Raw genomic sequence first — 15,765 nt, forward strand, 5'->3', positions numbered from 1 at the left:
TGTGCCCTTACTTCATTAGTACATTATATCCAATTTCCTTTGATCTCTAATATTTTCTTTTACATGTTATAGCTTAAAGTGTTAATTGAACTGATCTTTATAAAAAAGGTCTGAGCTCTACTCTTCCTGGTACTAAGACTTATGGCAAAGGCATTTGCCCCGTAGTCTTTAGAAGATTTTTTTCCCCAATGCTGATAGAAATGGGACAGCAGAGGTGTCCCTGGAATATGTGTTTAAAAGATAACCATAGATTTAAATTTCCTAAAGCATTTTCTCTCATCCTTTGCCTTTTACCCAATGGAATTCTGATGGCTTCCCTCCTAATGACACAGACTCTCTGAACATCCTTTCTAGAAATGACTGCATTTTAATTCATTCACCTCACTTCATTAGTCAAGATGAGAGTGTTAGAATACCCCTTGTTCCCTATTGCCACTTTCTCTGCATCTTCATTACTCAATAACCTCTCTTTCTTTGTGATTCAGTCAAACCATATCTACCAACCAATCAAAATCCTGGTAGCTTTTGTCTATAGGCCTCTTCCTTCCTCAATGAGCTCAGTACCTGGTACACAATTTTTCTCTCCTCTCCAACTCCTACCCTCATAATAAGAGACTCCAGCACACATGTAGACTATCCCTCAAACATCCTAATCACTCAGTTTCTCAACCTACTTACTTCTGATGACCCACTCCTCAACTCCACCTCAGCCACACACAAACATTGGTCATACCCTTGATCTTGCCATCACCTACAAATACACATTTCTATATTCAAAAATTCCAAAATCCCCTTGACAATAATCTATTGGCTTTCCACATCTTCCTCTGCCTTCCCTTACCGAACCCTCCTCTTCATTCATGTTGTGACCTCTAATCCTTCAACACCTCAGTTCTCTCCCAGGCCCCTGCACTAGCCACTCTCAACTCTTTTCCTCATCCTGGCCCTTTGGTCAACTGGCTCAACTCTACACTGTCTTCTCTTAAATCCCTGCCCACCCTACCCCCCATCATATCGCTTGTTTTACTCAGCCAAGTCTGAACTTTGGATTACTTCTACCATCTGCCACTTTCACCTTATTATACATGCTGATGAACAAAGGGCGAACAAAATCATGCAAATGTTCCGATAGGGTCCACTATAAATTTGTGTTCCATAACCTCAAATGGGCCATCGTTGCTACTGGGCAATCCTACCATGCATCACTTATCATTTTACCATCCCCCTTTCTACAATGGTTTTTCCAAACCTTTGGACTTCTCATAGCTTCCCCTCCCCCCACCCTCTCATCTGAGAACTTTGTCTCATATTTTATGGGGAGAAAATGGTTCATTCCCCACGAGCTCCCTCTTCTCTCCTTTTCCTCATCTCATATCACTCAGATACTTTCTGCCACTGTCTTGCTCACTCCTGTTTCATACAAAGACATGACCTTAGTCCTTATTAAGGCCAACCCACCACCTGCACAGGTGATCCCATTCTATCCTGTCTCCTCCAACAGACAGCCTGCTCTGTCTTCCCCACTCTATCACTTATCCCCAGTCTCTCTCTGTCTACTGGTTCCCTCCCTACAGCCTACAAACATGACCATATCTCCCCCATCCTCAAAAACCAGATCCTTCCATCCCTGCTATCATCCTATATTTCTTCTTGCTTTTGATTCCTCCACTTTCTGTCCCCTCACTGTCTTCTTAATCACTTGCAATCTGGCATTCAACTATATCATTGCCCCAAAATTGCTCTCTCCAAAACTATCAATGATCCAATGGCCTTTTCTCAGTTCACATTTTCCTCACTTCTTTGTAGCCTTTGACACTGTTGATCACCCTCTTCTTGATGTTTTATAGATATCATTCTCTTCTGGTTCTCCTCCTATGTATCTTACTGCTTCTCCATTTCCTTTAATCAATCCTCATCTGGATTGTGCCCTCCAGTACTAGGTAGCTCAAAGGGTCCTGGACCCTCTTTTCTTCTCCTTTGATATGATACTATACTTGGTGAACTTATCAGTTCCCATGAAATTGATCATTACCTCACTCTAAGTGGGTAGGCCAAGGTCTCCCAGTGTATCCTGGGCCTCCTCCAGTCATCCTGATGAATATCTGGTCACTGCATCCAGATGACCCAGGAGGGGAAGTGAGCCTGGTGACCTTGCACAGCTCTCCCTCACTCAAAACAAAGTCAAGTGCAAGTCATGTCATCATTTCTCTGATGTCATGGTCTTCTCTGAAAACTAAGGATGAACACAGACAGATTATCATTTCTATGCTGATGACTCTCAAATCTACCTATCCTGCTCTAACTTATCTGTTGACTTGTAGTTTTAATCTCCAACTGTCTTTCAGACATCTCAAACTACATGTCCAATAAACATTTTAATCTCAACATGTCCTAAATTGAACTTATCTTTCTCCCTAAACCTTCCTTCTCTTATCCAAACATCCCTCTTATTATTGAGGACACCACCAAATTTCCAGGCCCTTTTAATTGCAACCTAGATGTCAACCTCACCCTTCATATCCAGTCTGTCACCAAGACTTGCTTATTTCATTTTGCAACATCACTCAAATAAGTCCCCTTCTCTCCTCTGATATTGCCACCACCCCATAACAGGTCCTATTCAACTTATGCTTAGCCTATGGTAGGTCTGCCTATGTTAATGTCTCTTCTTATTCTAATCCATTCTCCATTGAGCTGCCAAATGTAGCTTTTTAAAATTCTGAGCCTATCCTTGGCTCAAGTGGATGCCCTATAAATTCATTCACTAGTTTCTCAGTGCTCCCTGGAGTTGTTATTCAATCCTAGCTGACAACTTCACAGCTGGAAGGGATCTCAGAATGGAAAAATGAAGAAGGCATTTATTGATCACTTATTGTATTCCAGGAACCATGTTAATCAGCTGTGAATAGAAAAATAGGCAAGTGAAACAGTCCCTGACCTTAAGAAGCTTACTGTTTAATAGGGAAAGAAAACATTTAAAAAAGAGGTAGACTCAGAAAGGGATGGGGGAAGAGAATTAGTAAAGAGAGGGGAGTCCAAGTTGTAATGGGAGGAGGAGGAGGTTAGAATGCAGGCAACATGCCTTGGAGATAACTGGGAAGTAGTGGAATGGGCATGAAACTAGACAAAAAAGTCCAGAGACTAAAGGCCTAGTTCAGATAGAAAGAGGAAGAGAAGCAATGTAGTCTAACCTTTGGTTGAGCAGAGATCCATTCTATAATATCCATGAAATGGTGATATGACTTCCATTGAAGGAGCTCCATTGAAGGGGCACTCTCCATGCCTCATGCTACCTAAATATTCTTCTATTCTTTGTTGAGTCTTCAACCCCATCTTCACTCTCTCTCCTTTAGCAGATGTCTTATTCGTGCTTTACTGAAATCTCTGTGTAGCATGAATTTCCTTACCTTCTGCTTTTCCATCTCAAAATGTCTCTACATCTTCACCTATCCTCTCCCTCTTCTATCCTACCTCCTCAAGGTTAATGCTTCCACCCAAGCCCATGATCCCCTTTGCTTTCATTTCCTCTGGGAACTTGTTTCATCAGTAATCTTTTCTGTTCCTTGTATCTTTGATCAATCTCTCCCTCTCTAATGGTTCTTCCTCTTTCTTCTATACAGTTCTTCCCTTCTATGATTAGATAATCCAGGACAGATGATTAGAGGGACCCATAATCTCTTTGATATGAGTAGTCACTTCATCAATAGGCATTGTAACCCTTGTGTTCTTCTAGTCAATGACTTTCTGGAAACCACCCCCATTATAAAGAACCCATTTAGTGAGCTAGAGATCTTCCTCTGGTTCTTTTAACATGTGGTTCTGGTCCACAGGACTTTCTCAGTTCAACAATTATTGAAAAAAATAGCATACATAAAAATATTTATGATTAAGCAAACTGTGATTTCAAAAAAATTCCAATAGATTTATTGCTCTTTTATTTACATCCCACCACTATTTCCCTCTCTCTTCCTCCTTCCATTTCAACAAAGGCATCACTTATAAATGAAAGTGTTTTTTTAAGAGGTAGAGCAGAAAAAAAAGTCAGTAAAACCATACAACACTTTTAAAAAATCTGACATATGCAGGGTTCCATACCTATGGGCCCCCACCTTTGGAAAGGAGTTCAGAGGAGTTAACTGTTCATATCTCTTCTTTGATGTGTGATGATTTGTTTGGTTTGTAATACTGTCTCTCTCTATCTCAGTCTAGAAGTGTGAAGGCTCCTCACAAACCTAACCCCACCAATGACTGGCAATGGAAGTCTTAGCCTGTTCTGTTTCTAATCCAGGCCACTCCACCCTTCCCCAGGCAACTTAGTGTCTGGGGAACCTCCAACCCTTCTAGGCTGTTTGTGGGTACATGACAGACTTAGTGTGGATATCTGATCAGTTTAACCCACTGCAGTTCAGAACTCCTAAGCTCAAAAGATTCACCAACCTCAAGCCCTCTGGTAGCAAGGTGTACCATCACATAAAGCTTGTGATATTTTAGAACTTACATGAATCTTACTCTCTTCTGTCCCTTCTTGCATTCTGCATTCATCACTCTAGAAGTTGAAGGAAGTTGTGCAGGACAGGAGGCCATTTTTAAGAGACCCTAGAGGTTTGATTCCCCTTTTTTTGAAGCAGGATAAGTATTATCTCTAAATTCCAAATCCCTGTGGATTATAAGCATTATAAGATCCCAATCACCCTTTATAAAATATCTCTTTTCCCCCATGGGAGTATTCATCATTCCTTCTGAGGAATATCAGGTCTCTGGATTCAGATGGCTCTGGAGGAGAAGTGAGGCTGGTAACCTGCACAGCCCTCCTTCACTCAAGACAAAGTCAGATGCAAGTCATGTCATCATTTCTTTGATGGCATGGCCTTCAACAACGAAGGACACACACAATTCATCATTGATTTCATCTCCCATCACTGAAACAAGGTCACCCCCTTCTGTTTCCCTTTTTCAATCCCTACCTTTGCCTCTTTACCCATTTTCCTGTGTGTAGGCTCTCTTCTTTCTGAGACACTACAGGAGTTAGTTTGCCTTCATTGCTAGCCTTTGACTTTGACCATTCCTGTCTTCTTCCTCCCCTCCCCCTTTTTATGAACCCTCTCTTTCTTTAATTTGGTCTCATGATAAGCATTGCTTCACCTTTAGACAGGGTGTCTGAGGTTTAGTCCATGATGTTTCAAATCTGTTGCTCCACTGTGGCTTCTATCTGATTTCTCTTTTTGCCCTTGTCTCCTTGTGTGTATTTAGAAAGAAATTTCTTAATGTTCGTTCTGCTGTCACTTTGTTATTGTTGTTTTGAGTCACTGTATTTCGTTACTTTTCTTGTATATCTGTAGTTTGACGTGTTTGAAAGACAAATAATTTCCTTGGGTCTGCTTTTCTTTCTAGAAATATCTTTAAAGACTTCTTTTGTAATGAATGTCCAGGTTTACACAATAGACTACAATGAGTTGCATCTTGAATTCCTTTACTCTTGGAACACATTATTTCATTCCCCACTGTTTTGATGAGTACAGAATGTTCTTGTGTTATTCAAATTTCCTTTATTTTATTTTATATTTGAAGGTATTTTGGAGAATTTTATTTTGTATTTGAAAGCATTTTGAAGAATTTGTTGTTTGGTAGTGGAATTGCCCATTTTAACCACTACTTGTCTTGGAGTTTGCAGCATAAGGTTTATTCTGGAGGTGTGATTTGTGGATTCTTAACACTGACACTTTGTTTTTTGTGTTTGGAAGTTCTAGGTAATTTTTCTGTACTATTTCCTACACTATGACTTTTCAGGGACATTGCTTGACTACTTACAAAAAACCTAGTCTCTTCTGGGAGATCTATAATCCTTAAGTCATTTCTAAGCATACTGTCTTCAAGATCAATGTTTTGTTTCATGAAAACCATGTTTTATTTTTATATTAGTGCTTTTAGCTTCTCTCCTTCTAGATTATCCTTCAAGTCTCTGTATTTGAATTCCCATTCAATTATCTTCTTGTTTCATCAATATGGATTCAAGTTTTCCTATTCTGCCAATTATTTCTGTTGTACAGATCATAAATTCTGCTTTCATGATTCTCATTTCTCTTTTAAACCATTTAGGAACGCCCTCCTGTGGTTTCATGCTTCCTTAGGAATCCACAGTCTTATGCCTCATCAGGTATTGATTCATTTCTCTTTGCTTACAAAATTCATTCACAAACGAATGAATTCTTTTACCTGATCTAGAGGCCATATGCCTATCTATTATTACTGTTATTCTTGTTGGTGTATTTGTATCTGCTAATACATTTAATTGAGTTTTCTTCCTTCTTAGATTTTCGGTAATTTTAGTCTTCTTTTCCCATATAGATCTTTCTGACTCCTTCCCTTTTGAGTATAGGCTTCCTTGGGGCTAGACATCTCAGCTTCCTGTCCATGTTGGACAACTCAAAGTTCACTAATTTCCTTGTGTGCCCCAAGAAACATCTGGGGGGAACAGAACTGGCCCAACTGGATGTTGATCTCTTTCCCTTAAGCTTAGTGGTTTGCCACATCACCACACACCTGTGTCTTGCCCCAGTTCTTTCTGTCCCTCAGTTCTCTGGTTGAGCTTTGTTGCAGCACAGAATGCTATTGTTTTGCTGTACTACACTGAACATGTCTATGCCTTTTGGTTTTCCATGTCACTGGAGGATGTAGAGTTGAATCTTGCTACAAGCCCATAGGTCATCTTATGAAGCTCTGATGCCGGGCATAGTGAGTGACAAAGAAGAATATGCTGAGTGAACTCAAAAAGAGTTCACAATGAGTCCTCTCTGCTGCTAGTTCTTAGAATTGCACATAATTTCTATTTTAAAGAGGTTTGAGAGGTTGCGAGGATTGGGAAAAACATGTCTGTTCCTTCATCTTTTGGGCCAGATGACTTAGGAATTCCTCTGTACTTTCTGAAAGCAGCCTATAATGCATTTGCTATTTCCCGCCTGCCCTGGGCCTGACATGCCTTCATTCCAATTCAACTCCCAATCTCTGCCTATAGAAATTTTAAGAATTTAAGATATTTCAACTTTCAAACAGTTCTGAGAACTAAAATCAACTACCAATATAAGTATCCTTGTATAAGGACCATTATACGGCGTACAGAAATAGGTTTTGCCCTACAAGAAAATAGAAGGGAGGGGGATGAGGGAAGAGAGAGGCATGATAGAAGGGAGGGCAGAGTGGAGGAAGAGGAATCAGAATGCATGATATCTTGGGGTGGGCGGAAGGGAAAGATGGGGAGAAAATTGGGAACTCAAAATCTTGTGGAAATGAATGCTGAAAACTAAAAATAAATAAATTTTTTTAAAAAAAGGTCCATTGCATCAAATGATGAATAGCTCTCTGTAAAAGCCTATATTATGAAAAAGCTGTTTCTAATCTCCTCAGATGTGAGTGCCTAGCCTCTTCCCATTTCTATCCCCCCCAAAATTCCTTTGCATTCATTTAGTATATACTTGTATGGGTACAGGTTGTCTCCTGCTATAGAATGTAAACTCCCTGAGGGCAGAGACTATTTTGTTTTTGTTCTTTTATACCCAGCACCACTATCATGAATAGCAAGCATATAGAGATGCTTGATAAGTGATTAGTACTGGTGGGCTGATACCACAAGTCAGACTCAGAAAAGCCCAAGAAGGGTTCTATAAAATATGGAAAGAAATATTTGAACTAGGGTAATAAGAGTCATCCATTGGGACTGTGCTTTTGTAGTTTTCCTAGCAGTCATTCTGTCTTTTTTCTGGTCCTGAGGAAGAGTTTGACCAGCCCCAGTCCCAGTGCTTTTGGTACCCATTCATTATTATATGTTGGCAGCTCTCAGCAAGTTCCTCCATCCATAAGCCTCCCAGTTTGGCCTTAATGCTGAGCGAATTCAGAAAGTGGAATGTTGGATGCTTGAACAATGAGGGGAGAACAAGTAATAAAGAGAAAATCCCTGGATTAGTGAGCATTAGGGCATTAAAGGAATAGGAGAGGACAGGACTTAGCGCTGCAAGTACAGTATTCAGCATACCTATCCTGTTCCTGTGCCAGACCACATGAGCTGCTTACAAAGGGGATGGAGAGATTGACTGGTAAAATGTGCCTTCTTTCTAAGCTCTACCTCTGCTCCTCATTCCCTCTCTACCCCTTTATTCTAAAAGTCCCCTAACTGTTCTCCCTTATTACTTTCAGTCTCTGTCCTTTCCAGTCCACCTTTCAAACAGCTGCTAAAGTCATCTTCCCAAAGGACATAATCAAAGACTCTTATAGTGGAAAAAGAATTCATTCTAGCCCATTCTGGAATTTCCTGGTCTTTTTTATATAAAATTTTTTGGCTGCTTTTTAAAATACCTCCTCCCCTGGCTCCACCACCTCCTTCACCCATGCGCTGGTGCAGCTGGTTTTTTTTTGTTTGTTTGTTTAATTCAAGTGTCATTCTTTACCTTCCTCCCTATAATATTTCATTGGCTTGGTTTTGACTTCTTCTAGTTTGTCGAGATATTTCAGAATCCTGACAGCCTTCTAACATATTGTTTCTCTGGACTCCCTTGGGACAAAGATTGCCAGTCTTCATATTTTCGGGCTGAATGATTTTTGTAGCCTGGCTCCGTAAGGCAGCTGTTTCACCCCTTAATCATTTTAGTCATCCTTCTCAGGACTTTTTCCTATTGTGTCTTTGTGACAGCAGCCAGAGTTGTGTATGACATTTCAAGTTTGTACACAAGGAAGATTTGGATCTTTAAATCAGTCCAAGTCAGTGGATTAGGGGGATGTTATAGATAGAGTTTACCTAGATTTTAAGCAAAGCTTTTGGCAACATCTTGTTGTTCTTGTAGAAAATATAGAGGAATATGAGCCAGATGACAGTACAGTAAAGTTAATCTGAACTTATTGAATGACTAGTCACAAAAATTTATCATTAATAGGTCAATGCCAAAGTTAGGATTATAGGATCACATATGTAAAACTTGAAGGAGCCTGAGAGGGCATCAGGTCCAACTTTTTCATTTTGCAGATAAGAAAACCCAGGCTTAGAGAGGCCAACTACACCCTACCCAAGGTTATCGAGGTAGATAGTAGTAAAGCAGGAACTTCTGATTCCAAATACAGTGTTCTTTCTACTCTACTGCTCTAGGAGGTCTCCAGTAAAATACCCTGATGATCTCAGCTTGACTCTATGCTATTTAATGTTTTTGTCAAGGATTAAAGACATAGATGGCATGTTGATCAAATGTATAGATGGCACAGGACTGGAAAGATAGTGGACACACTGGAGGACAACCAAGAGTCAAAAAAGATCTTGACAGGCTAGAACATTGGGATAAATTATGATGAACTTTAATAGAGATAAATGCAACACTTTAAACCTAGCTTCAAATAAGCAACTTCATCAGATGGCTAGATGACAGTTTGTTTATGGACTACAATTTCAGAGCGAGTCAACAACGTGACATGGCAGCCAAAAGAGTCCAAATAGTGTTAAGAGAACTATAGAGTCCAGAACTAATGCAGTGATGATCTCACTATTCTCTGCCTTGGTAAGAGCAAATCTAGAGATTTCTCAATGCTGAATTTTCAGAAGAACATAATAATAAACTAAAGGACTTTTCACAAAGGGCAATCAGAATGGTAGAGTCCAATGAATTCATGCTGTATAAAGAAACTGAAGCTATTCAGCCCAAAGAAGGAAAAAAAACTTCCCTTGGGCAGGAGAGGCAAGGGGGCACCCATGGTAGTTTTGTTGAAGCATTTGAAAGTCTAGCACCAAGAAAAGGTATTAGGTTTGTTCTAGTTGCTTCCCAAGAGCAGAGCTAGGATCAATGGATGAAAGAGGCAAGGAAGGAAATTTAGATTTCATTTAAGGAAAATCTTCCTAACAATTAGACAGTTCTTACTCTGTCATCCAACATATTGGTTCTCCAAGCAACTTTGAGACAAAGACTCCTATCTTAATGTTTACAGGTTGGATGATTTTTGTAGCCTGGCTTCACAAAGCTTCAGCCAAAAATGGAAATTGTCCGCTTTAGGAGGTAGTGAAGGTTTTCAAGCAAAAAGTGGATAAGCCCATGATGATTGTGTTGTAGTGGAGATTTTCATTCAGGTTGGATGACCCATTGGATTAATGACTTGGGAGGTTCCTACCAGCTCTGGAATTCTATAATCCTGTGAACAAGCATTGACCAAGTATCTGTGCTAAACCTTAGGGGTACAAGATGAGAAATGGTGGCCTCAAGAAAATTAATATCTAAATGCTCTAGACAGTCAAGGGCTATTTGAAATCTGATGCTCTCTCTTGTGTGTTTGCTATCCCTACCAGCTTTATGTCATCTGCAAATTTTATAATCACATCATATATGCCTTTATCAAAGTCACTGATAAAATCGTTAAATACCACGAAGCGAAAGACAGAATATTGGAACTCCACTGGAGAGTCAACATCTAACTTTTAATAAGTGGGTCCAATTAGTATTTGAACTAGGCTAATATATCATTATCAGGGGAGAGAAGAGGCTTAGAACTGCTTTAATGATACAGGTAAGAATAATATAAGAAAAATTCTGCTCTCAGGAGTCTTTAGGGATATTACTCTTAACTACTAACCCTTACTATGTGATTAGAAGGTAAACTCCTATTGATATGGAGGCTTCTTGAGAGGAAGGACTTGTATTTCTACATGAAGAATGGAGCACAGAATCTTGAAGATAGCGGCACTTAAACAATGTTTGCTGATTGATTGACATCAACATAATTCCTCTACCTATAGTAAACTTGTTCCTATTGTATTTAAGAAGATACAGTACATTTTATCTTGACAACTTAGAATGAAGAGGGAAAAAAAGAACCTTAAATTCACGTACATTTTCTACTTCAATATATAATTTTATTAATGTTTCTATTATTACTATAGTCATCATTATGACACACACCACCCCCAAAAACAGCTGTGATGTCTTTGGTGTACATGCCCTCTATCAGTGTGGATTACAACTCTTCTATGACTTGAACTGGTGTGGAGAAAACACAGATCCTGCTGTCAGAAGATGTGGTGACCTATGTGAACTTGGGTCTTAGTTTCCTCAGCAATAAAAAGAATGAATATTTTTGTAGTTGCTTTGAGGTTTGCAGCGTGCTTTACATGTCTTATGTCATTTGAACTTCACTACAACCGTGTGAAGCAGATGCTATTTTTATGCCCATGTTACAGATGAAGAAACTGAAACCAAGAGAAACTAAGTGACTTGCCTAGTGAGTGTTTGAGGGAAGATACAAACAGAGGCCTCTCTGACTTTAGGTCTAATGCTCTATCTACTTCACCAGCTAAGTGAAAACTGAGGAGATTGACCTAGATGGATTCTGAAGTCATTTCTATCTCTAAATCTCAGACTGTCAATTCCAGTAGAATTCTAGTTCCTTAAGGATAGGAACTGTGTTTTTTCTCCTTTTTTTTTCTTTGTATCTTCAATGCTCAGCATTGTGCTTCACACAGAATAAGTATTTAATAAAAGTTTGTTGGTTCCATTGAATGGATACCTTTACAGACAATTATATTAGCTGCTGGTGTAAAAAACAACTCTTATTTGCCAGTCTTCTGATGATGAGTTTCTTCATTCATAGCTAAACCAGTCCTCTGAGGATGCTCAGGCCATAAAGGGCCTGATTGGAAGCCAGAGGCATAATTTTAGAGGGGAGGGACAATTTAACAAATGCACGCTCTTAAAGACAACTTCTGAACTTTGTACCTGATTATTGAGAATAGTATGCTAAACTAGGAAGCTACCAGACCACTATTGTTAGCGGTTCCCCTCTGTGAGCTACTATAATAATTAATTCTCTTCTTGGCTGAACTGACTTGGTCTTCATAATTCCTTTTATTATTTTCACATTACAATTTATGAGGTTGATTTCAAGGCCCTTTCAGCACTACTTGTCTGAGGTTCCAAAACTGTCAATTATCACTTGGCTTGAAGCTTTTCTAGTTTGGGAGGAACTGACAGAGCTCAGACATTTTTGGCATGGCCTTGGAGATCCCAGGGTTACCCTTAAACTGAATGTGGAAATGGAAGCATGCTTTAATGACTGTGTATAATAACACCAGCAAGAAAAATGATAGGAGTAGCGGAGATTAGCTGGAAGTTCAGGTTTGGATCTCCCCCAGTGCTTAACACTAAGGTGGGAAACTGTGGCCTCAAATGAGGCCATAGGTTCCCCATCCCTGGCTTAACACAACACTTTATATACAGGTATAGATATATCTATATCTATATAATCTTATGCATTTTATATGTGTCTTATATGTAAGATACACACATATCCATCATTCACCTAAAGATTTCCAGGGATAACAAATTTGCCACGTCCTGAGGCATCTCATTCCATTTCTGAACAGTTTTAACCAGGAGAAAATTTTTCCTCCTATAAAATAAAATCTGCCTGCAAATCATTTGTACCCATTGCTTCTAGTTCTTCCTTCTGAAAGCAAACAAAATCAGTGACATCTCTTTTCTACATGACTGCCCTTCAGATACTTAAAGAAAGTTACAGCCTACACCCCCTCATACACACACGCACACACACGCACATACACACACATAGACACACACACACGCACACGCCTTTATGTCTTCAAGCTAAACATCCCTATTTCTACTACATAGCTTCAAGTTCCCTCATCCCACTAGTCACTATCTTTGATATACTCAAGCCTGTTAAAGCCCTTAAAAAAATTTGGCCCTGTGCATAGCAGAGAACAAAAGAAACCTTACAAATAAGCAAAGAAAAGATGGACAGTTCTCAATATAATGTGTACTACTTATCATACAGACTTTCTTGAAATGAAAATTTATTGTTACATACTTTGAATCCTCTCTGATGTTCTGCTACACACACGACATGCTTTTTTTCTTTCGTACTTTGGATTTAAGTTCCACTATTTAAGTTTATGATATGTTTTTGTTTCTTTTTTTCTATTCTGTACTTGTGTTCTGATGTTTCAGTCTAAAATTAAAAAAAAAAACAACTTGGCCCTTAGGGCTGAACATAATATTCCAAATGGGTTTGACCCAAGCAGAGTACAGAGGGATTGTCATTCAGCACACTGTAAATACTCTTCAGTTCAATTGAACAAACATTTATTAAATGCCTAATATGGTTAAGGCAGGCAGAAAGATGGTACAGTGGGTAGGACACAAGACCTAGAGGCAGTAAGACCTGAGTTCAAATCCAGCCTCAGACACTAACTAGCTGTATGACCCTGGGCAAGTCATTTAACCTTGTTTGCCTCAGTTTCCTTATCTGTAAAATGAGCTGGAGTAGGAAATGGCAAACCACTCCAGTATCTTTGCCAAGGAAATCCTAAATGGGATCCCCAAAAGTCAGACACAACTGATGTAAAACAACAACAAAAAATAGTTAAAACTCTGCATTTTTCTTAATACTTCTCCCTTCTCCCCCCAACAAGATCCTAGTACTTTTTTTGGCTGCTGTATGATACTGGCGATTCATGTTTAACTTGTGGTTTTTTAAAACCCCAAGTTCTTCTTCATATAAACTCTCACTTATGCTAAACATGGAACCTGGGAAAACTAGAATGAAGCTGTACATTTCAATGAGAAAATAGAATGGGATAGCCTGTAGGGAAGTGCGAGATGCACCATGATCAAGGAACAATGTGTATGTTATAGTCAGTAAGTGCCCTGTAGCATTAGGAAGAAAAGAGATTAGTTCTGGCAAGAGCTGCAGGGGTTGGATTCACAGAAGAGATAAGACTTGATATGAGACTGGAAGGATTTGTAGAATTTTATTTTCAGTTTAGTAAAATTAGGATCCCGTTTGGTCAGTCTGCTTTATAGAATCCTGATATAATGGCTAGAATCCTGGACTTCAACTGAGAAAGACCTGTGTTCAAATTCCAAATCATATAGTGCATTTACCATCTGTGTGACCTGGACAAGTCACTTAAGCTCTCTGTGCCTCAGTTTCCTTATCTATATAATGGGGATAATAACAGCACCTACCTCATAGGATTGCTATATAGAACAAATGAGATAATGTATGTAAAATGCTCTGTAAACTTTACAAAGTGATACATACGCATATATATACATAAATATATATTTATATACATATATATACAAATATACATATATATCCATCAGATGTTATTGATGATAGTAATAAAAATAATAAACATGTTCTTACATATCCAGAGTGAGCCTCAAAATGTTTTTCAGTTGTAAGGCTTAACAAATAAGTGAGTCTTTTGAAAGGAAAATGAGCATGTGTTCATGCATGCAAGTACCCACATGCATTCATGTATAGAGGAAAGGGGGATTACAGTTAAATGAGATTGAAATGTAGTTGCTAAAGGAACTTGTTCCTGAATAAGAAGAAATTATTGAGGTCTTGAACATGGATTTTATATAAATTTATAGAATTTTATAAATTTTATAGAGAATTTATATAAATCAGAGGCACAAATATGTAATGATTTTTGTGAAAAAGGAAGTTTGTTTTTTAAGTATCAGTGTTTGAGGATAGAGATAGAAGAATCCAAAATACAAGTAAGGCCTTCCCAAAGATCAGTTAAGTAGCTTTCTTTAAGGAGAGAAACCAGAGCACCAGTGTGAAGAAGTCATCAAGAGAAAACCCAGCAAGGGCTTTGTATGCCTGCACTAGGACTGGCTTGGCAAGAGGATGTAGATAGGCTGAGTCTAAAGGCTTCATCATATTCTAAAACACTGAAGATGAGAAGAGGTAGAGGGTTTTCTAGGAGAAAAAGAAAAGCTGGTTTAGTTAAGTTCAAGTTAATAAAAGTGAAGTTAGTAGCAAAAGTGAAGTTAGCAACTTGTGCTTGTTTCTGTATCCTTTTAAAAATTAATTTTAAACAGGATTGTTCCTATGCTATGATGAAGCATCACAGAACATTAGGTTTTGCCATAGTGTTGGTTGGGACTAAGGGCTACTCAGGGGGTCAAAGTGTTAAAGTGGAAATTTTATTTAATAAGGAGTTATTTTATAATAATAAGCTTAGTAGGGTGATTAATCTGTGTTCAATTTTCTATTGCAGGAAAAAACCCACTAATGATTAGGTTGAGTAAGCCAAGCCCAGGGTCTCATTTCTCACCAGGTATCATCTACCTGAATGATAGGTACTCTGCCAAGGAGGTTATCAACCTTCAAAGGGTTTACCTTGAAAACCCAAGCCTATTAAATAATAATAAATTTTCAGGGAAGAAGCCACCAATCCTCAGCCTGTGGACTTCAACCTTCCCTTTCAAATTTCCCAAGCTACCTTTTGACTCAAATTACCATCCCTCACTGCAGGTACCACATCTGTGTGACTGTGTTGATCTACTTCCTCCCTCTGTTGGTGATTGGTTATGCATATACCATGGTGGGCATCACCCTCTGGGCAAGTGAAATTCCTGGGGACTCCTCTGACCGCTATCATGAGCAAGTGTCTGCCAAACGCAAGGTAAGTTCCTAAAACCCTAAACAAAGCTCCTATAAGGGTTAGCCCAGGCAGCTAAGAATCAATCAGTCCACCAGTATTAATCAAGTGCTTACTATCTGCCAGGCATTTTGCCAGTCACTGAGAATTCAAAGAATAAAGGCAATCCCTGCCCTCGGATGCTTATATTATAATGAAGATAACATATAGAAATCAATATATACAAATCAAGTACAGAATAGATGGAAAATAAAGTTAGAGACGGCCTTAGTAGCTGGGAAGTCTGGGAAAGGACTCTTGGAGGAGTTGGAGTTTGATCT

General features: G+C 38.9%; 1 protein-coding gene across 1 annotated transcript in view; it reads left to right on the forward strand.

Moving 5' to 3' along the window:
• The window catches only part of TACR1 (tachykinin receptor 1), a 194,664-nt gene that overhangs the window by 161,628 nt on the left and 17,271 nt on the right, over nt 1-15,765 (forward strand). The window contains exon 3 of the mRNA XM_072635248.1: nt 15,319-15,469. Coding sequence (XP_072491349.1) covers nt 15,319-15,469 — 151 coding nt within the window. The remainder of the gene's footprint in view (nt 1-15,318; nt 15,470-15,765) is intronic.

This window comes from Notamacropus eugenii, chromosome 1, assembly GCF_028372415.1.
Source record: "Notamacropus eugenii isolate mMacEug1 chromosome 1, mMacEug1.pri_v2, whole genome shotgun sequence".
NCBI lineage: Eukaryota > Metazoa > Chordata > Mammalia > Diprotodontia > Macropodidae > Notamacropus > Notamacropus eugenii.